The following is a 23394-nucleotide window of genomic DNA, read 5'->3' as shown; positions in this document are numbered from 1 at the left end:
CATGTTGAAAAATACCCCAATCAATCAAAACAACAAGTTGATAGAATGATGATCCACACATGAACATTCAATCAACAAGAAAACCATTGAATATCAATACATAGTTATTTAATGTGGGGTAATGAATTTGAATTTAATGAAGCAAAAAAACAAGATCTAGACATTTTTGCAAATAGAGTTGATGCGATGAAAAAGCTCGTGGAATGTCAGGCTTTGGGGAGATGTGAGTTGGATAAGGCTGACATTGATTTTTAAAGTGAATACTGCATTCACACAAGACATCAGATATAATAAGCCAAATACCCAACATGTAAAGGCAACAATACTCTCACTTCTCCTCCTATTGCATATGCATATCATTAATTTCCAACCTCCCATCTCAAATTATGTCAAATTGAAATTAAATCTGTACATACTCAAAGATAGCATAAATAAAGTAACAAAATTTTTATCCTGGGAGGGTAGTACTACAGGTTTAACGATTTGTACATTGCCACCAGAATCAGATTCTCCCGCCGGTATATTAACATTTCAAAACCACCAACATTATTCAATTCCCCCCCCCCCCTTTTTTTACCGCGATAATAATAATTACTGCCGCTTAAATCAACAGCTCAAAGCTTCGTATTTCACCGGAATCCGACGGTTGAAACCAGCCTGCGCCAGCAGATTACCGACCACCGCAATATCCCTGCAGAAAACGCCTTGAAAAACTGAAGGTGGTGGAGTTTTGATGGCCTTGCTCTCCTCCGCCACCGGCATTGGCGGAGGCTGCTGAACGGCTACGACCTTCTTCCTCTGTTTCTCAGCTGCCTCTTCATCCAAAATTGTCGACATTACACTAGTGTATCCCCTCCGCACCAACCTATACAGCAACAAGGACGACATTTTTGCCCGATCACGGACAGAATCGATATCTTTCTCATCCGCAAACTCGCACCTCTCGATGAAACTCGACGATTTATCTGGCTTGTGTTTAAGCGTGAGCAAGAGATGAGCTCTTTCAAGCTCTGATCTCGAACACCCTCTTCTCAATCCGATCAATGCGTAGTAATCTACATTCCCGGTTTCTCCAGCGGCAACCCTCTGCTTCAGCTGCTGAATTTTGGTTGCTAAAGAGCACAATTTGCCCGGAATTTCTCTGTATTGAACGCTCTGCCGCTTCCAAATGGGGCCGGGCAGTTTCCTATCTCGAAGAATTGAGTTGTAGAGAAGTTTCAAATGCTCCAAATCATGGAGGCTGTCCGGCAAGCATCGGATGGTCTCGAAAAGGCCGGCTCTAATGGTGAGGGCGTCGATGCACGAGGTGTCTAGGGCGAGGGCGCGATTGCAGTCGGCGATCGCCTCCGCGATCCTGCCAGCCGAGCGGAAGGCAGTAGCACGGTGGACGTAGCACTCTGATAGGAACCCCTGGGGTGCACCACGGCGGCCATCGAGGATCTTGGAGAAGTGGCGGATGGCCTCGGCATAGAGTCCGGCGTCCAGAGCGGCGATCGCGGCTGTCTTGCGGCGGATGAGGAGCTTGATGTGGCAGAGGAGGTGGGAAATGCTCTCGGACTGTGTCTTCGGCGGAGTCGAGGGCTGGTTGCTGACCAGAATCTCGCCGGTGCGCGGGAACTTGTTAAAGGAGAAGATGTCGTCCGAGAGGGAGATGCTCTCGCGGCGGAATGCGGCGGTGGCGATGCGCTTTCCGGTCTGGAGGAGCACCATCGCCTCCTCCATTAAGCCGAGGTGGCAGCAGGCTTGCCCCAATATCGAGTACCTGTTTGATGAAATGCGTCAGATAACTGAGTCGGTCTAACTCGATCAAACGAGTGAATATTTCGATATGAAAAACAGATTGAATGATGAATTTGATTATTTAAATCTGGTTATGAAAGTTCGTCGTTGGTGAATAATCTCGACATAGATATCGACGAATTTGACTTTTACGATAGCAACATCACGAATTAATAACGAGTGAATTAGGTGAAGTTTCATTAATTGCAAACAGCTTGCTTCGCGTAAAATTCAAGCATCTATCACAACCATAATGATTCAACATTAAACAATTATATTATTAGAGAGAAAGAGATGAAGGATTTGACGAATTTACCTCCATTGCCGTTCCTTCTCGACGTTTTTACAGAGCCCTGCCATCACCTTCTTCTTCAAATCAGAGACGGAGAAACACTTGAAAGCCGTCTCGTCCCCACTCAGTGAGTCGCTGCTGGAGGAGAGGAGCTTGACTCGCTCTCTCGATAGCTGAGTCGACGAGTTGTCCGACGATGCGCTCGACGACGAATCGTCAGAGGCGACCGTTTTCAAGCTCGGGATATAATCCTGCAGCATATCCGCCACCTCCTTGAACCGCCGGAGGTGCAGCAAACACCGCGCCTTCTGCTCCAGCGCAACCTCCATGCGCGGCGCCAATGCCAGCGCCGCCTCCAGAATCCCCAACGCCGCCGTAATCTCGCTCGGCTCCTGCGTCGCAATCAACATTCTGGCTTCCCTCACGTATCTATCCACAATCTGCAATACATTTGCCGTGATTCATCAATATCTCCACTCCACCACATAATCGACACCAAATAATAATAAGAATAGTAATAATACTAACGATTGAAAGAGGATTTAATTTAATTTTGCGGTACCTTTTTGTTGGTGAGCCACCAGTGTTTCCTCTCTCCGCCGGCGAAAGACGGAGACGCGACAGCCATCGATGGATTGCAGTAATCAACCATTAAAAACTATCTCCTTCTTTAAATGTGGGTGAAAAACATAGTAAAATTATATTCCAATCCGAAAATCATCCCTTTCACGGCGAGGAGAGGTGATTTGAATCAGAGAGAGGGATTGGAGAGAGAGAGAGATGAGTGAAGAGGAGAGGAGGATGAGAAGAAGGGCTTTAAACAAGAAATGCCAGCTTTGACCTGAGGAAGCTTTGATCTCTCTCCTTCATCGCTGGCGTCCAGATTCTCTCTCTCCCAACTTTTAGAGTGAGAAACCTATATTACTCTATCTGTATCTACGCGCTGCTGTATCTGTTTATTTTCATTTTCTAATTATTTATCTTTTTGGAATTATATTAATTTTCATTATCATATAATTCTTCAATTTCATGAAAATAAACTGTTAGTTTGTACCTAATGATACGATATTCGTGCTGTGTATTGCCTAGTTGGAGGTGAAAATTCCGAAGTTTTGAGTTTAATTCGTTCGTTAGTTAGAATCGTTCAAATTTAATTTTGCTATTAGTTACAAGATTTTAAAAGTATAATACTATAGTATACTATATTCAATGTTCTTCCTTATGCTTTTCTATATCTATCAATATTTTATTCAAATCTATTAATTTCTTTTGTATATAGATTTATTTGTTTAGTGGTAAGGTTATGTACTTCTAATTTGCATTTTATTTTCCAATTTTATACAATCGGTCTCTCTGAATTTTCTATGATTATTATAAAATATCTTTAACTATGCAATTTTATATACATTAGTCCCACAATAAAAGTCACATTTTCATTTTATTCTGTCCCACAATAAGAGTTACATTTCACTTTTACCATAATTGATAAGTAGGTCACATATTCTACTAACTCACTGACATTCTATTATAGAATCAATATAAAAAAAAGTGGAACTCATATCCCACTAATTTTTCCAACCCGTTGTTCTTTACATTTTTAAAATTTCGTGTTCACACTAAACGTGACTCCTACGGAAACAGGAAGTACTAAATCGGGCTTTGTATAATTTGACTCATCTAATACTTTGTACAACTAAGTATAGTAATAAAATCATTGGTGTTGTAAAATATTGAATACTTTTAAAGTAGATCAATAAATTAATCCAGTCCTAGTTAAGTCGAAGTTTATTATACTTTTCGAAATTGGTATGCAAATAAATTTTGTTTAGGTCAAATTCGGTTCTTAAAAATCAAAATGTTGACATTTCATTTTCACCACTAAACAAAGGAAACATGGAACAGTACTTTGACCGGTTAAAGTACTCGTGCTTCTCTTAGTTATGCTATAATTGCATTATCTACTTGCAACATAGTGTTTATAAAAAAAATTAGTATTTTTAAAAAAAATTAGTATTTTTAAAAAAAATTAGCAAATAGAGACACAATTATTTGCATTGAAGTATCCTTAAGTTGACAACAAATTATATTAATCTTTTGTTTTTTTAATAACATTTCCATTTGAATTCCCTTATTTTAGTTGGGACATTAACAATAAACACATTTTTTAAAGCATTGACGATATATTTACAAACACAAATTAATATTTTTAATTATATTAAAAAATGTCATTAGCCTTTTTTATAGTGAGTTTGGTCTGTTTAAAAAATCATGTGTGAATCTTACTAAATAAAGTATTAGAAACACAGTAAATATATCTATATAATACCATTAACACATATTACAAATTCAATCAAATCAATCATCATGTAGTACAAACTTAATCATCATATTTATTGAATACAATCAATATATTATCAACAATATATACAAACTTAATCATCATATATTAAAAATTCAGTTAACATACTATAATAATACAATCAACATTTTGCACATACTCAATCAACAAATTTTACTGTAATACAATATGCATATATACTACAAACTCAGTCAATATATATAACTAACTAAATCGATATATATACTACGTATATAGAATACAACCAGCATAGTAAATTTTCTATGTGGATATGTCCAATTAGAATTTTGTTAGAATCTTCATAAAATTACCTTTAATTTAATATGTATTTTTTTATAAAAAAATCCTTTTAAATTGAGAGAATTATAATAATTTTTTAAAAGATTTTTGGAAGAAGAAATTGGTCTCTATAATTAATTTTTAAATGATGTCTATTATATTATAGTATTATACTATAAATATGTTGCTATAATTGTAGAAGAATTGGTAAATGTGTCACACTGCCGCCGGCATCGGCCTTTATATATTCGGATTTCGGAGTTTCGGACTAAGAAATTGGTTTCCATAAATGTAATAAAAGAATTAATATTAGTATATTTTATTAAAATTTACTAAGCCATTGAATATAGAGTATAAATCTTGAAGTCTGTATACGATCTTAGTAAGCAAATGGAATATAGTTCGAATTTGTACATAAGCTATGCTTGCTGTATTTTGGTAAGCCATTTTTTTTACATGTATTAATCTGATGAGATTAATGTTTTGTATCGTCTATAAGAACATTATCAATAAAATTGCTACCAAAATTACTTCTAATAAAAATATTAGAATTCTCGTAAAATAGAGAAAAGTAAATAAAGATAGTAGTAAGCTATAAAATAGCATTAGTATTATTGCAGACTACTGTGTATTGCGCCACGTATCACAAGACACTGCAAATGTTTTTAAAGACAATTAATGATATTTAAAAATAAAATAAAATAAAATAAATTTCAGGAGAAAAATAGGATTAATTAATAAATAATACTCATTTAAATAATACTAGTAATTTAGATACACTTAATTTCATTTTACCATTTAAATCAACGAATGGATGCACTAACAACTAACCATATATATGTGTGTGTGTTTCACAATAATGTAATTGGAACAAAAACAAATATAATTCTATTAACTATCTAGACGTCGAGATATTAGGAATGTTATGATAATTGAATACATTATTATTACGTCTCAACCAATTGACCTGGAATTGCATTAACATCAATTATTTTCCTCTACTTAGCAATTATTCCAAAAATTATAATTGAATTAGTAACTGAAATTGGTCAACTTTCCAAATACATATAAAAATTAATATCATTGAATTACAATACTAGCGATATTGGTTAGTAGTCGTAAAAAAAGCACCATATCTTCTCTTTATTTTTTCGAAAAGTTGAATTGATATCATATAATTTTATATTATTATCTTATTAAAGTGAGTTAGAATACTAACTTTTCTTAAATTGTAAATTCATCAATGTAGTGTATTAAAAATGTCAACACAATCATATTAAAATGTCAAGACAAATTTATATTCACATTTTAATACATTGTGTTGACATTTTAAATATTAATGTCAACACAGTGTATTGAATTATCAACTAAATTTATGTTGACAATTTTAATACATTTTATATCAGTGTTAGTAAAATCTGCAACGAAAATTAGCAACAGATCACACTTTATCATCATATGCTATATAACAAAATCACAAATGAGGAGGTGCCACAATCACATATGGCAACAAATAATGGAAGAAATTGAGTATTTTTACATTTTATTATTCAAATATCATACCATCCACTAAAATATTTATCATTTTTCATAATGCTCCTTATAACATAAATTAAATAGAAAAAAAATTTACAATAGACTAATAGTATATAAAAAAAAGTGAATCGTCCATATTGGATAAAATTTTATATTGACGAGGCATGAAGAAAAGAAAGTATTCCCCAAGTCGTAAACCACAAGAATCATGCCCTTTTCCTTTTTCTTTCTTTTTTTAATCCCTAATTTTTAAAGCTCCTTTCCTTCACGATGGGTTCTCTCTTTTTCATCCTTTGCTTTAAATTTCACCCAAATTGATTAATGAGTGCACATGATTTGTAGTGGATATAGATGGATAGAAAGCCATATGGCCTTGTCTATCTCTTAAATATTTTGTCATCTACAATTATGGTTCATTCATCTATGGTATGGTATGGTATGGTATGGTATGGTATGGTATGGTATGGTATGGTGTGTTGATATTTGATTAGGACATATTTCATGTTTTACACTACATAGGAAATTCGAGGAACTTTATGGTTGAATTGAAGGGACAGTGAGAGGAGACCACATTTAATCATAATTTCTGTGCTCAAATTTGCATATTAATTTATTACTATATGAATTCTAATGTAAACAATTATAAATATAATATTAAATCAGCATATAAATGACAAAAAATATTGGGACTGGATAAAGAGGACACGACACATATATAATATTCTGATTTACATGAACTATCTAAATTTACAATCTCGTGGGGATGGGACCCACCCCCACATGCCACATCACTAAATATACCATCCAAATTTCCACGTGGCACGACCTGATTGATGGTCCGACGAACTTCGCTACCATTGGTAGGGTAGGGAGGGATATTCATATACCTATATTATTGTATCTAATCTAAATGCTCAATTTTATTCTTTACTTAACCTTTTTGGAGAAATATGACCTTTTATTATTATTAAAATTGTCTGAACATTTAAAGCATAAAAATTGTATGCTTAATTTAGATGATATCATAATAATATCTCTAATCATAAATTTTAATTTTAGAAAATCTGCATGTCACGCTTGAAGGGGTATAGATAGCTATGTTATTGTATCTCCACTAGTTGCTTCATGATATTTTTTCGACATTATTTAAATTTTAAATGTTAAGTGCTAATATATTACGTTTAAGTTGAAAGTTGAAACATTCTTTTCCTTTTTACAACAAACTGTATAACTTTTCTTTTATCGGTTACTAAATTGTTTTTTTACTAAATTCTTAAAACTGGAATGAATCACCTAGATCCTAATTTTATTACAAAAGAAAATAAAAATTAACTATAACCCAAAACAAGATTACGGCTATATAATTTTGTGAGGTTGAGAATTAAGAGCTGTCTAATAATTTAAATGCTAAATTAACAATAATTTTCTTATAGCTCTTTCTTATTGAGGTATTGATAGAAAACATATCTTTCTGCTAATTCTATTTAAGTAGTGCTAAAGTCTTTTGCCTTTATACATTACGTCTATAATCTATTTGTTGGATGGTTTGTTGTCCATGTTTAAAGTTTAATAAACGCTTCTTTTATTTAAGAAACTTCATTCAATATTTTTGAATTAGTTCATCAAAACATCTAATACAGCTTCTCTTATTTAACCTAATATCTCGATAAAGAAAGTAACCTCGCTAGTTTCAACAGCAGTTTATCAAATTTTATAGCATTAAAAACTGAACCCAAAGAATCATAGTTCTTCTTGATAATGTGATAGCATTGCATAAGTAGTCACATGGAGTATTATATAAATATGCAGTAGTGATCAATGCATAATTACATCTTAATGCATAACTAGAGAGCAAATCTTAATCATTAGATTAAAAGGTGGAAGAATGAGACTGGATAGACTTTGAAGACACATAGTTCACTATAAGAACGTTTTGGTTCACTTCGCGTTGTGATCCATAACCTTTATAGCGAACTAAAACGCCCATATAGTGATCTCCGTGTTTTCAAATCTGAAAATTTTAAAACCCAATCTAAGACTTCCATTTTTTTATCTAGCGGTTGAAATTTGGTAGCACTAAATAGGTACAATACTCAATAAATATAAATTATAAATATATGAATGGGATTATAGCACATTGTAGATTATATGAAAGTTTGAACATCACCACGCGGATTGTGAAAGCATTAATGTGTGAAGAACGTCTTGATCGAATTCATTACCGTTACTTTTTAAGAGAAGGAATGCGTCTATTTGACTTATTACTGACATTGCAAATTATGAAATTACAATTTACAATGCCTTTGCTTTAAGTGCACTGAATACAAATGCTACTAATTTGTCGACACTTTTAATAAAAAAACAGCTAACATGCTTGCAAGTTACATCCAAAATTTCAAAGTGTTATTTAGATCTCATATTCGCAGGGATGGGAGATCTGGTAACAATGCGCAAGGGTAGGCCGGGCAGCGATAGTGCTAATGTTGTCCTTAACCATAATTCAACGACCCAGTTCGCCTCAGGTTGGCGCAATATATGACACATTTAAATGCACAACTCAGGGTGTGGTCTAGTTATTGTTTGTCTTCATGAGACTTCTTTTTCTTGCTATTTTTGGTTATCACGTATTTGAATTTTAAAATTTGAACTTACCCCAACCTTTGCCTTAAATCAACGAGTGAGTTTGTTTTAAGTATGGCGTTGCATCACTATACGGCATATTTAAATCCTCGAAAACTATCAACTGGCACAGTTTAGGGCTACGATTTAGTTATTAATTGCTATGTGGTTTTCCTTTTTATTTGTTTTTGTGGTTATCAAATCCTTAGTTGCCCTGTTTGAGGTAATTGGTTTGTTTTTTTATGTGACATTGTTTGGACATAATGCGTGTTAGGAGATCAATACGTTTTTTGAAGGAGATAAGCAAGCATGCATGATAATGTCATGTACTTTTGTGTGTTTTTTTTGGGTTTTTGTTTTTCTATAGCCCTGTGTTGCTCTTTGGCTACAATATACTGTATTAATTTTATATTGTTTAGATTGTCATCAATTTTATTATAAGTATGATTACACTGTTGATAAAAGTATATTCAAGATCCTAGTGTAATTCAAAATGTTTTTGAAATTAGGGTTTAGGCTGGCCAATTGCCACGCGTCTTGTATGTGTCTATAGTCAAAATGTTTTTGAAATTATTGGCCCTATCAGTTTTGAACTAAAATGCCCAGCCTATATATGTTCCATTATTTCCACACAAAATAAAATGAAATAATTATATTTTTCATTTTAAAATTGCCAATAATGCTATGTATATACTAGTAGCTAGTTGAAATTGATGTCCCCTTTCCAACATCAGGGGAAATTTTCCTTCATAAAAAACAAAAATAGCCAGAGGGAACCATAGATAGCATAGGTTTTCTTACATTACAACCATTCCTTATTATTATTATTATTATTATTATTATTATTATTATTATTATTATTATTATTATTATTATTAATATTATTATTATTATTATTATTATTATTATTATTAATACAGCTAATAGTTTGCAGGTTGTATTATTAATACAACCATCCGTAAACCATCCTAAATCATTTGAACAATTCAATTTTTAATTCCATCTAATCGTCACCTGTATTTTACAGCAACCAATTGTTTGGCCTCTATGCTCCACCAATTTGACTATTTCACATTTATTTGCCTCTTCCTATATTTGACATTGTAAAATATTAAGATGTCATTAGGACAAAAAATATTTTTTTTGTTAAGTTTATAAATATGTAATCAATTAAGGCTAAAAAAGAATGATTAGACTATTTTCTTTTTTGATTAATATTTGACAACCCTGCCATGACTCCAGATTGAAAAAAAAGATGTCTGTTTTTATTGATAGTACATTATTTTCCCCCACTATTTTGTGAAAATACTATGTTTGATATAACATTTAATAAAACAGAAGACATACCACGAACATGATAAAGTTTAAAGTACAAAACAATACATACCACGTTCCTCTCTGTAATCAATTTTTGGAATATGACAATTCCAATAACTCAATTTCCATGATAAACTTGAAATAGCATTCGCCTATAATTGGCTTTGCCAGATTGGACATTATTCTTTTCTATTAATATATGCACTTTTTGTACAATAAAACAAAAAATAATCATATTTATTTACTTATTATTGCTATTATGTTATTATAAGTGAAGATTTCATTTATTATATTGTTATTCTTATAATGAAGAAGTTGCTACTACTATCATCTATGTGACTATGTGAGGGAACGTTTGCAAGAATGGTTGGCATTGCACCTTTCGAATTTCATGACTAAAAAGTATTAATGTAATTTAGTTTAAAAATATACTTCAAGATCCTCTAGATCAAGTTAAGATGCTTATTATTATGTCACCTTTTATTCATAAAATTGAGTAGAAGTCTAAGATTCAATTTTTCGTAGTCTTCTACCGAAATCAAAATAAAAGTGAAATTTAACGGGCTTATTGTTGTAGATTTATGTTGTTATAAGTTATAGCATAACTAACATTACTATATTCTTTTGGTTAAGGTTGTGACCTTAGAGTCTTACACATGTGGCAATAGTATATCGACAACTAGGAAATTGTCAATATCCCACAAAAACTAAAACAAAATTAATAGAAAGTAGGAGTAGGCCTGTCAAATCGGGTACCCGATCCGAAAATTTCGGGTACCCGATCCCGAATTTCCCAAAATCTAATACCAGATACCCGATCCGAAAAATGATTTCGGGTACCCTGATACTCGACTTGGGTATCCAATCCCGATTTTAGATTTTTATTTTATTTTATTTTATTATTCTTTAAGAAAATTAGCTACAAACTTTTAAAAATACAAACTTGTAGTTCAAATTTGATACAAACTTAAAGTAATTCGAATTTAAGAGAAAAAAATCTACTACAAATTTTTAGAAATAAAAAATTCATAAGTTATAACACCCCTCATTCATCCATAATAAAAATCACAATTCATACATCAACTCAAAATATGACTTAAGATTGAAGGATTGTGAGAGTGCATTTAATTATTTAATTTTTAAATAATAGAATAAATACATTATTTATTAAATTTTAAAATAAAATATAAAAAATTGGGTAATTCGAGTAATTTGGATATACCCAATCGGGTAATGTGTTATTTGATAATCCAAAAATCCTATACACGATCCCAAAACCTGAAAAATCGTGTATCCAATTCCCGATATCCATTTTGATACCCCTAAGTAGGAGTACTTATACGAGTATAGCTGGAAACTGAAGGAATGAAAGAATATTAATTTTTTGGGCGCTACAATAATTTCATTTAAAATTTAAAACTATGGACGTTGGATATGAAATGGGCATGAGTTGTGTATCTTATTGTTTTACAAAGTATAATTGAATTATGAATATATAGTTGCATTAAGGTGAGATAATACCTCTATATCATGATTAAAATTAAATCATCTTGCACCGCTACATCGAAGAAATGAACAATGCATTTCATATTCACATGAACGCATTCCTAAAGTTTATCCTTAGTTGACTAATACTTTCTTTCAAATAACCTAATGCAAACATCATTTGATGAAGCATTATATATGCAAAAGAATAAAAGATCCTATAAGGCCTAATTGTATCTCCAATACCTACATAATTGATGAGTTAAGAGAAATATGAATATAAAAATAAAAAAGCCCCCATTCTCAAGACATGTTGGTGTAAGAGGGGGCAATTGTCTGTTGTGAATTCCTAAAGATTCTCTTATCCCATATCTTAAGCAATTAATTACAATCAACACATATTTATAGTTTTATACATGCCATTCTTACAAAAAATAGTACTACTAGTAATATTAATTTTTGACGGCATGACTACAAGAAATATTGTAACGGTTTAACCAATGAAATATGTGAGCGTTTGAAGCAATGTGAAATTGTTTATACTAGGCAGAGTGGATCTCGCACGTGCCGCCCATGTGCCGAAATCGTGCGAGCCACTCACTTGGAAAGCAACAGAGTGACATCCCTTTTTTTATTTATTTTTATTTTTATTTTTAATTAACTCTTATATAAGGGAGGAAATTACAAATAAACTCATACTATAGATAGGAGGAAATTACAACTGATGTGAAGAGGGCTCGAACTCGACACGTCTTGTTCTTTTTAGCTGGAATTGATTTTGAAAGAGACTATCACCAATTCGTATGCTTATTTTGATTTTTATAATATGCACTACTAGTATTTAATAGATATAACAATTTCTTGAGTTGATGAAATATGTATTTTAACTTTTTTAAAAAAAACTTGTCGAGTGATTCGGTTTGCTGAATTTAGTTGAACTGCGAACGTGCTAGCTATTTCAATCCTAGTTTTGGATATTAGATTTGGCTGTTAAATGCATTTCAAGATTTTTTTTTATTTGCAAAGTTCTACCAACTGGCCAGTCTATTTTTGTTAAATAATTTGTAAAGTCATCTAACAAATGCAATGATATTTGCAAGTGACGTTCCTATTTGGTTTGCTAAAAGAATGTCATCATGCACCTTGATAATTAATAATTATCAGCTATACTGAAATCCATAACGTAACTATCTATTTTGACAATTTAAATAGTCGTAATTAGGGCATATTTTATGACACAGTGGATGCACATGCAACCAAACTTTATTATTTTACCTTTCTATTTATAAACTAATAGCACACTGATTAATTTTAAACATATTTTTATTTTTATTTTCATTTTCATTTTCATTTTCATTTTCATTTTCATTTTCATTTTCATTTTCATTTTCATTTTCGAGCGGTTAAAATAATATGGGGCCGGTGGGAGAGTGAAGCTGCGAATTTAGACTGAGAAACCCAAAGTCAACTATAATATTGAAGTTGTTGACTAATTAAACAAGTATTTTGTTCAATGTTTTTTTCGGAAACATGCAAATATTCATTCCCTTTGATTACAACCAAAATGTGATCTGTAGTCAAATAAAGCAATTACATACTAAAAAAAATAATACTATACATGTATTTGTGTAAGTGCATGTGTGCATGTATGTGAACGTATTTACATTGCTTAGCTAGCCAGGTCTAATTACTATTTAATTTAATTAAATCGCAAAATAAATATTTAGAATACGTAATTCGCCAACTAACCTATGGGATGGATAGTTCTATGATTCTTCACTTCACTTTACTTTACTTTATTATTCAAATTCCTCAGAAAGATTAGTAGTATTATGTTTTGTCGTGAATTAAAATTTGAATCGTCAATTTTGTAACAAATCGAAAAGTAGTGACACTATTCATTGCTATTGCAATTTTGCAACATAACAATAACCTATTAAAATTAACAATTAATATTTTATTGAACTCCACTACTAAGAAAGACCTATGGAAAAAAGGAAAAAAAAGACTAGCTAGGGCTGTATTCATAAGTGAAATTCGCTCGAATATAAAAATATTGATAAAACTTGAATTTCGGAACAATTGAATATCTTTAATGGATCCAATCCATCAAAACTACACCTAATTTGGACAAATCCTAATAAAAATAAAAAACTTCCACATCTGCAGTTCCAGTTCTCAATCTCATCGAGAGAGACTTTATTTATAACTAAAATTTTAAATGTTGAGTAATTTGCAGATATCATGGAGCCCCACTCCAATATGAAGCTTTTCATCATCTTTTTCTAAGTACTGTCTCAGAAAAAAAAAGGGTTAGTGGGCTTAGATGATAATTTAATTGTAGCAGCATTCACAATTTTCATATACTATCAAATGCTATGGGCCATAAGTAGAGTAGATTATACCTTCACCTTGGGTTGCAATAATAAGACGGCCCACTTTCGGCAGAAACCAATACATGGAAATATCATATGAATGTGAGATAAGATTCATGGATACTATTGAAGAATAAAAAGAGAAGATAGTAGCAAAGATCAACATGAAGAATAAAGAGAGACACGTGGAAGTGAGCAGGCAAATAAGGATTTGATTGTGTAATATATTAGCATACACTCATGCACATGCGAATAGTGTGTTATATAGAACTATAAATAGATAGCTTTCTCTTCTTTGTAAGTTTGATTTCCGTGTGGAATGAAAAATATATTTTCTCCTTTTCATCTCTATATTGAGATTTGTTCCTCTATGTTTGATTTCACATCTCTTATAGATGCAGTTATAGAGCTGTTGCAATGATTTTCTCAATGCCTCATTCCATTTGCTGAAATACTATACATCTCCAAAAACTGAAGGAAAACAATAAGAGGAAGAGGAAGAGGAATCTGATTCAAGCCTACTGGCGAAGCACTTATTGAGCTTGCCGAATCATTACGGACTGCCAAAGCCAAAACAAGAATTCCTTTGCCGCTGCAGAATCCCCAAAATTTTGTTCTGTTGGACAAACTTTGTCGCGATATTAACTTTTGAGAAGACATTGGGATGTGATCGGGGATGCGAATGCTCTCAAATTTGAACAACAATTGACAAAGCTTCCACACAAAGAGTTAGCTTTGTTTCATCAAAATTTGGCTTTGAAGGAACAAATTTGTGGCATCTTATTGGAGACTGTTATCGTTGTTGAATCTTAATCAATCCAGAGTTAACACCAACAATTTCCAACACGATAGCATAAATATGTTCCTTCAAAATCAACTTTGTGGCAGCCAATAATGATTCTGCAACGGCAAAAGAACTCTTACTTTGGCTGTGGCAGCCAATAATGATTCGGCGAGTTCCAAAATAAGGCCTTTGCTGTGATAGTCGGGCTGAATCAGATTACTCTGTTGTTTTTCTTCTGCTTTTTTTGGAGATGTGTAATTTTCCGGCAATTTTCTCTATCTCGCGACTTTTCTTTGCTGAAGATAGCAGATGTCATGTTTTTTACGTTACGTGTGTGAGACAGTGAGAGGAACGACAATGATTCAAATTCGTTTACTCTTATGATTTATTATATTACACTAACCTTTTTCAATTTTCCTTAATCAACGAGAATGTATATAAGTAAATATTTTAAATTTAACTCTTAAAATTTAGCATATATCTTTCTCAATTAACGTGTAGGACATATGGTTAGAATATATGTTCCTTAATTAATGTATTGGGAATATGGAAGATTTATATAATAGTAACCTTTTCATATTTCCTTAATCAACAACAGTGCTCCATATATTTTAACTTCATAGTATTTCCTTAATCAACAACAATGCTCCATATATTTTAGTAACTTAATAGTAACATTTTAGCTTATAGTAGTATCTTTTTTAAATTAACGTGCTGGAAATATGGTTATATTATACTTAATTAATGTATTGGAAACATGGAAGATTTATATAATACTAGTAATAATTTTCATATTTCTTAATCAACGACCATGTATAGGGGTGGACTACCGTGCCACCATAGATAGGGTACCACCATATCACCAATATAGTCCGTTAGATATGAAAATCCAACGCCCAGGATTAAATTTCGCAAATAGAGTACATATTGCTGTCTAAGAGCATCCGCAGTGGCGGACGTCCCGGCGGACGTCAGACCGGCGTTCCAGACGTCGGCGCGGGACGTCCGCCATTGTGTGCATGTGACGCGGATACGGACATCCGTTGTGGACACTGCAGTTCTGCGGCCTTCCGCTGACGCCAGTCGCGACGTCCGTGCGGACGTCCGCCATTGCGTTGACTCTCACGGACGTCAGCGCGGACGTCCCGATTATTGCATTAAATTTATTTTTAAAAAATTCTATAAATTTATTTATCTTCCGAGGATGTGAAGCTTCTAGCGCACCAGCAGTTCCCCGATAGTGAAAAAGGGTTCGATGAATTCAAATATTGGGAAGTTTATCTTGTGATGCAGTCTTCGCCCAAGTTCACTGCGGGCGTTGAATCTAGCTGGCCGAAGCGGACGGAGATCAGCGCCTCCGGGGAGTACAGTAGCAGTGCTGGTTCCACGAACTCCCCCCCGCCGATGCAGAATTCCCGACAGTCACATTCCATTTTTGTAAACATTTATCCTTGTTGTATTTAAATTAGTTGGTTGCATATTAGTATAGATGAAAATGCAATGTTAAAATGCTCTAATGGTTGAAATACTCTTTTATGTAACGGTGATGGTGAAAGTAAACAAGGGAGTGAAAGCCGGCTCTTCCGGATGTCACCAACATTGTTTACAAATGTAAGGCCATTAGCAATGGGGCACCCTGGCGCGCCACATCATCAGTTTTATTCTCCTACCCCCACCTGCAATGGGGCGTCCTATATGTTATACTATTGTTTTGTTAATTAATTTAAATATTTTTAAATATGTAATGCAAACTAAATTTAAAAACACAACGATTAACTAAAAACAGGCGAAGATTGCATTAATTAAACAAAAGTTACACGATTCAAGTTGTCTAATCTACGCAATTCCCAACTTTCGGCGCATCTCATCGATCAACCCCTAGAGATATTCGGCTTCTGCGGGGTCCGTACACTTCTTGAGGGCCTTGTGCGTCTGCAACAACGTCTTCGCCATCGAGGCTGTTGCCAACTGCTCGTACGCGGCGACCGTCGAGTTCGGGGTCGGGAGTGGGACCGGGATCGGCAATGGGGCGGCGGCTGTGACATCCCTGTCCCGATACATGAATTATTTGCGTATTTTATTGGCATTATAGATATATGTTAAATTACTATTATAAAAGGTAAAAATTAGTATTACGATTAACTCAATATAATAGAATATTATTTTAATTATTGAAAGGTTTTGAAAATAAGTATAATATTAAGCAGTCCATCGAAGTGTGTGCACGTGTAATAATGCGTATGTGCATGGAATTATTTTGTGCATGAAATATATATATACAATAGTAGGATCCTAAATTAAGATTATAAAAATAAAAGTAAATATAGTTTGAGTATAATGTTGTTGCATGCACGTGTTCACTATTTTGTAGAGTCACCAATCTCATGCGGCAAGTGTCGATTAAACAAACTAAGTAGCATGCATTTGTGCTACATATTTAAATAATTTTATAATATATAGTGTGCAATAGTTTTAACTCTAAAATGTATAACCGCCTCAAATTTATATATATACGTAGAGTCCGTGGACAATGAAAAAGGGAGGGGGCTATGAAGGAAACAAAATTGAAGGAAATAAACGAAAAATAGTTTCGACCCCTCCGGCTATACCAAGAGTTATAGATCGAAAAAGGAAAAAGAGGGAGATCGAGAGAATAATGGAATAAAAGCTCTTGAAATCAAAAGTTGGAATTAGAAGTTCAACAAGTTTACTTATCGTAACCAGGTGTGTATAAATCATACTTTTAGTTTTACATGTGTTATGTGGTTGATTGTTATATGTTGAATTGGAGTGAATTATTTGATTATATGGTGTGAAATTGATATGATTATAAATTGTTTGATTTTGATGGTCGAATATGATATGAATTTTTGATTGCTGAAATGGACATGTGTGTTTAGATATATTGGATAATTTGATGGAATATGATATGGATATGTTATTGGTGCAAAGGATATGTTTATGATACCGATTGTGTGAATCATTGGATTAAAGAGCATCTGTGACAGCCTTATACTGGATCTGAAATTTTAGAGGGACCTCTGAGTCCAAATACAGAGGGACCTTCGGGTCAAACACAGAGAGACCCATGAGTCCAATTACAGAGAGACCTTCGGGTCATAGAGGAATCCCGGGCAGATACCAGGCTTGACTGTTACAGAATAATAAACTGAATAGAGTGGCATATGCATATGAATATGAACTGGTTTGTTTTTAAGTTATCTAATATATTGTTTCTGATTATATGTATTAATAAAAAAATATGCTTGATGTTTGTATCATGTGAGATTAAAGGTGGAAATTTATATATACTGAGTTGTGGCTCATATAAACCACTAAATTTTTCAGGAATAAGATAACAGTAAAGGTTTAACTGATGTGGGTTATAGGAACTCCACGTGTTATCAGGTTCGGCGGCTGACACATATTAGCAACCTTCTCCTCCTTATCTTTTTGCATGTAGATAAATGTATAGTATATAGAGTAGTGAAAGGGTTCCACTACTTTACAGGATATTTTGAAATATGTATCGGATAAGTGTTGGTTTGAACTTATATAATATGGGTGTTCTATGAATTAGACTCATGTATTGATTGCTTTTATGATAATGGATTTAGTTATTATAAGAGTATACGTCAGAGGGGTTGAGGTGTGACAGCGGCGGTCGAGGATGATGTCGCCGTCGCCTTCCCCTTGGCCTTCGCAGCCTTGACGTCTATGGGACGCAGGGAGGACATTGGTGTGCCGGAACTCTCAATGTCCTCGTACGTCCGGTTAGGTCCATCAGACGAGTTCCGCTTTCGCTGCTTGTGTAACCACCAGCTTCGGTGGTCTTCGTCCTCTTTGTCGCCTCGGTGTGCAGAATCCCTTCTTGCCGACGACATCTACCCGAAGTGGCCAACCTTCGTGATGACGTGCGCTAGGCCTGGTAACGCAAAGCAGACGCTTTTTGCGCAGAAGCAGGAGGCTGCTCGGAAGGATGTGGAGCGGGCGTTCGGGGTTCTCCAAGCGCGCTTCAACATTATCAAAGCCCTGTCTCGTTCGTGGTTCATGGATAACATGGTCGACATCATGTATACGCGCATAATCATGCACAACATGATTGTCTAAGACAAAGGACCCGAGACGGGAAATTGGTTCCCCCGAAGCCCCCGGAAGCTCAACCGCCAGTAGTCCGTCTCGAAGTGGAGTGCATCCATCTATACAAGAATGTTTGTCTATTCGGGCAAGGACACGTGACTCTTTCGCCCACGCCCAACTCCAAGATGATCTCATGGAGCACATTTGGACAAACTTTGGTGGAGGAAATTAAATTATGTATTTTTAATTTTTTAAGGATTTTTTATTATGTTTTTTTAATTTTTTACGAATTTTATGTTGTAATGTTATTTTATTTTTAATGAAGTGTGTTTTTATTAATTGAATTTAGTGAAAAAAAAATAAAAAATGAAATAATAATCATCCATCAAATAGTGTTTTAAGGGACGGTATAGTGACAGCGTTGTGGATGGCCTTAGAGTATTGCGGCACACCGACGGAGGGACGGAACGCTCGCGCGACGTGTTGCGGCACACCGACCCGTCCCGCGCCCGTCACGATCACGTCCCGCGACCCGTCCCTGCGAGACAAGAGACGGGCTGTCTCGCCACGCGCCATGGCGACGTGGCCCCCCCCTGCGCCATGCGTGATGCCTACTCGCCGGCCCCCGAGTGGACGTAGTCACGCGCTGACGCAATAAATCTTTTTTTTAATAAATTCGATTTTAAAAAAAATTTAAAAAAATTGTAGACGGTAATATTACCATTTATATCTATTTTTTCTTCTTTTTTTAATTTTTTAATGAATTTTTTTACTCTATAAATACTCCTAATTCATCCTCATTTCACCCACAACTACACATCTATTCTTCCTAAATCATCTCAATTTCCTCTCCAATTTTCATCTAACATCTCATCACAAAATGTCCGGCGACGGCAACTCCGGCGGTGGAAGCTCCGACGACGCTAGGGGGGTTTACCAACCACCCAATTTTGACGTGGATGCATATGCCCGTCCCTCCGCCCCGCGGTATTCGCAGGGATTATCCCAGGTTCGGGAGGATTTTCCCGTTGAACCCACGCCGGGAGTAGGCCGAGGCGGAGGAAGCTCCAGGGCGGAAGCCCAGGCGGGCGAGGAGGAGGAAGAGGAAGAGGATCTAGGCCGGCATCCGTACAGCAACAACGAAATGATGGCGGTGTACAACGCCTGGATTTCCGTCTCGTACGATCCCATCGTCGGGAATCAACAACCCCGGAAGTGCTTCTGGGAAAAGGTCGCCGAGACCTACCACCAGATCAAGCCGAAAGGGTCCCGCAAGCGCACATATAAAATGCTCTGCTCTCACTTTGACCGAGTCGACAGACAGGTCCAAAAATTCTGCGGCATCTACTCGACCGAAGCGGCGAACTACCAAAGCGGCGCCACGGGAGCCGACATTCTGAGGGCGGTTTTGCGCGTCTACAACCAGGGCACCGACAAACAATTCGAATTTGTTGATGTTTGGCAGGTCGTCAAGGACGAGGAACGGTGGGCCGGCGGTGCCCGCTCCAGCTCGGGCTCAACCTCGAAGCGCACGAAGCACACGACGAGTGGACAATACTCGTCTGGTGACACCGGTGAGGGCAGCGACGCACAAGAGGCTGCCTCGCATGAGTTTGCGGGTACGGCCGGCGATGACGGGGGATCCAGCCGTGGGCGCTGTCGGCCGCAAGGGACGAAGGCGGCGAAAGCGGCTAGAGCGAGGAAGGGCCGAGGCGAATCAAGCCAGGCGGCCTCGGGATCGAGCTCAGGGGGAGGCTCGAACTCCCTTATGGCGGTGTACATGACCGCCACAATGGCGGACACTTCCCGCTTCTCACCCTCCCAATACCAAGCCTGGTGGAACGGAATTGTGTATATGGCAGCACAAATTGGTCTTCCGCCTCCTATTGAACCTCCACCGCCTTCGGGGGATGATTCGCCGGCAGAGTAGTTTTTTCATTTTCTTTAAATTTGTATTTTAAATTATGCAACGTTTAATTTTTTAGGTTTTTTATGGTTTTTTTTCATTTTTTTAAATTTCAAGTTGTAATTTTTTTATGTTGTATGTTTTTTAATGAAGTGTGTTTGTTTTAATTGAATTGAGTTGGAAATAAAAATAAAAAATGAAATTGAATGAATAGTAATTTAAGAGACGGTTTAAGGGGCAGTTAAGTGACAGAGGGTTGCAGGTTCCGTCCCTTAGTTAAGGGATGGAGTAAGAAGTACAGTGGGGCCCTCAAATATTAGTTTAAGGGACGGTAAAGAGACAGCATAGTGGATGGCCTTAGGGAGCATTATTTGTTTTATATAATTAGGGGTAATGTGGTTAGCTATTGTTGGATTATTGTTGGGCTATTTGCTTGTCCTGATGATGTGGTGGAAGAATTTTTAGTATTGATGATGTGACAGGATGAGTTTGTGGCTGGGCTATTGATTGGCGAAAGCAAGTAGAGATGCCCTAAGAGTATTACACGTGAACAACAAATTCACGGCAATTAATATTCCGACCCCCATCGCTCTTTCTCTCTCTTCCCACCCACACACTGAAATCAAAAACCAAAAACTAGAAACACACACAAATCCATCACTAAGCTACACTCCAGATCCACCCCAATCCCGCTCCCGAGAAAATGTTTCTGTTGGATTGGTTCTACGGTGTGCTAGCCTCGCTCGGATTGTGGCAAAAGGAGGCGAAGATCCTGTTTCTCGGCCTCGATAATGCCGGCAAAACCACGCTCCTTCATATGCTCAAGGACGAGGTTATTTTTTACATTTTTTTATAATTGAATATGCCAGGATTCGATTGATTGCGGACTGTGGCGGATTGACGGATCTAGGTTGAATTGAATTGATTGTAATTGGGGTTTTCCGGTTTGATGCAGAGATTAGTGCAGCATCAGCCCACGCAGTATCCGACGTCAGAAGAGCTGAGCATCGGAAAAATTAAGTTCAAGGCGTTCGATTTGGGAGGGCATCAAATCGCGCGTAGAGTTTGGAAGGATTATTACGCCAAGGTACATTTCATTTTGCTCTTAAATGTGGATGTATGTGGCTTTGATTGTGATTATTCTTTATTTGTTGCTGCAATTTACTGATTGTATGATTTGAGGAAACATAGATAAGGTTGATTGTGGATTGGATTGTTTTTTTTTGTTTTTGCTAGCATTTTAATTATTATGTATTCGAAAATGTGGTTTGGATCATTTTGGTGCGTGGTTTGTAGCTTCAGAAGGTTTGAGAATTCAGTAGTAGTTGAGACTTGAGATATCAGTGGAGTGTGATGTTTTGAGTTACGACTGCATTAAGGAATTTTTTAAATCATTTAGACAATGATAACTGCTTATATGAAGAAGAACTTTTGTCTTTTGCATTTGAAGCAGCCTGCTCTGATCTTAGAAATATGTATGTATTGATACTTTTCTTCACACTAATAGGAAAATAGGGCCAAGAGGGAGAGTGAGAGATTATTTTATGAATTTGAAAAAATTAATCAGAGAACAAGGGTTAAAATTTCCCTGACATGATAATGATCATTTCCTTAGCCTAAGCTGATGAAAATACTAGTATCTCCCCCTCCTTTAAAGCTACATCTCTATCACACCAGGAGAGTAAGATGGTATACTTCGCAAAAGTATATGATGGTTAAAATGAGATTGTCCAAGGTGTAGTGCATTTGAGGATAATGTGATTTTGGGAGACGATGGAAACTTGGAATCAATTCTTGGCTTCTATGGTAAGGCAGATATTCATTACTAACTTTCTATAAAATGCTGGTCCTATTTGTTTCATTTATTAAAAATTATCCCCGAATGTAGATATAGCGTTCCAAAGAAATGCCAACTGAAATTGTTAAGTGGAGTATGATTATAGCCTGCTCGTATTTCTCTAAGAAAATTCATAATCGAGACTCGAGAGTTTGCACACTAATAGTGTTGTGGTTCCACAGGTTGATGCTGTTGTTTACCTGGTTGATGCTTATGATAAAGAGCGTTTTGCAGAATCCAAAAAGGAACTAGATGCACTCCTCTCTGATGAAACACTGGCCACTGTTCCATTTCTCATTTTGGGAAACAAGATCGACATACCATATGCTGCCTCTGAAGACGAGTTGCGTTACCACCTTGGCCTAACTGGCGTAACCACCGGCAAGGGGAAGGTGAACCTTGCAGATTCAAATGTGCGCCCGTTGGAGGTGTTCATGTGCAGCATTGTGCGCAAAATGGGCTATGGTGACGGCTTCAAGTGGGTCTCTCAATATATAAATTAGGCTTTGTCATCAAGAAAACGCCTAAAAGGTTTGTCCGTTCTCGTTGATAAGGAAGGAGACAGCTTGAGCCGGAAGAGATGGACAAAAAATGGTGGGAATATTTGGTTTGTTTCAGGTTGATTCAGTTTGTTAGTTGTTAAAACTTGTATGACATGCGTTGCTGGGTTTGTAAGTTAAGTAGTCGAACCTGATTGATCCCTGTATAATTCTCTTCTTATAAATTTGGAGGTCTTTGCAGCTTTA

At 35.6% G+C, this 23394-nt stretch overlaps 2 protein-coding genes across 2 annotated transcripts; one reads left to right on the top strand and one right to left on the bottom strand.

Annotated features, from left to right (window-relative positions):
- Positions 1-356: 356 nt before the first annotated feature.
- On the bottom strand, positions 357-3009 carry LOC121795315. Its single transcript, XM_042193841.1, has 3 exons — positions 2634-3009; positions 2096-2511; positions 357-1762 (listed from the first exon to the last, which is right to left on the bottom strand). Exons 1-3 carry the CDS (start codon positions 2721-2723, stop codon positions 607-609), a joined length of 1662 nt encoding a protein of 553 aa, XP_042049775.1. The 5' UTR covers positions 2724-3009; the 3' UTR covers positions 357-606.
- An 18370-nt stretch (positions 3010-21379) lies between these two features.
- On the top strand, positions 21380-23394 carry LOC121795307 (GTP-binding protein SAR1A). The gene is made up of 3 exons (XM_042193830.1): positions 21380-21643; positions 21767-21898; positions 22831-23394. The coding sequence occupies exons 1-3, from the start codon at positions 21515-21517 to the stop codon at positions 23149-23151; spliced, it is 582 nt and encodes a 193-aa protein (XP_042049764.1). The 5' UTR covers positions 21380-21514; the 3' UTR covers positions 23152-23394.

Source organism: Salvia splendens, chromosome 1, assembly GCF_004379255.2.
Source record: "Salvia splendens isolate huo1 chromosome 1, SspV2, whole genome shotgun sequence".
NCBI classification, from domain to species: domain Eukaryota; kingdom Viridiplantae; phylum Streptophyta; class Magnoliopsida; order Lamiales; family Lamiaceae; genus Salvia; species Salvia splendens.
Note: the sequence above shows the minus strand (reverse complement) of the source record. Positions and strands in the feature narration are given on the sequence as shown.

What these genes read in the sequence shown, in the direction of transcription:
- LOC121795307 (XM_042193830.1), top strand. Translation starts at nt 21,515, where the DNA reads ATGTTTCTGTTGGATTGGTTCTACGGTGTGCTAGCCTCGCTCGGATTG. An exon ending in TTCATATGCTCAAGGACGAG is followed by an intron (nt 21,644 to 21,766) that starts GTTATTTTTTAC and finishes GGTTTGATGCAG; the next exon opens with AGATTAGTGCAGCATCAGCC. An exon ending in GGAAGGATTATTACGCCAAG is followed by an intron (nt 21,899 to 22,830) that starts GTACATTTCATT and finishes GTGGTTCCACAG; the next exon opens with GTTGATGCTGTTGTTTACCT.
- LOC121795315 (XM_042193841.1), bottom strand. Translation starts at nt 2,723, where the DNA reads ATGGTTGATTACTGCAATCCATCGATGGCTGTCGCGTCTCCGTCTTTC. An exon ending in GGTGGCTCACCAACAAAAAG is followed by an intron (nt 2,512 to 2,633) that starts GTACCGCAAAAT and finishes AATGTATTGCAG; the next exon opens with ATTGTGGATAGATACGTGAG. An exon ending in GAGAAGGAACGGCAATGGAG is followed by an intron (nt 1,763 to 2,095) that starts GTAAATTCGTCA and finishes TTCATCAAACAG; the next exon opens with GTACTCGATATTGGGGCAAG.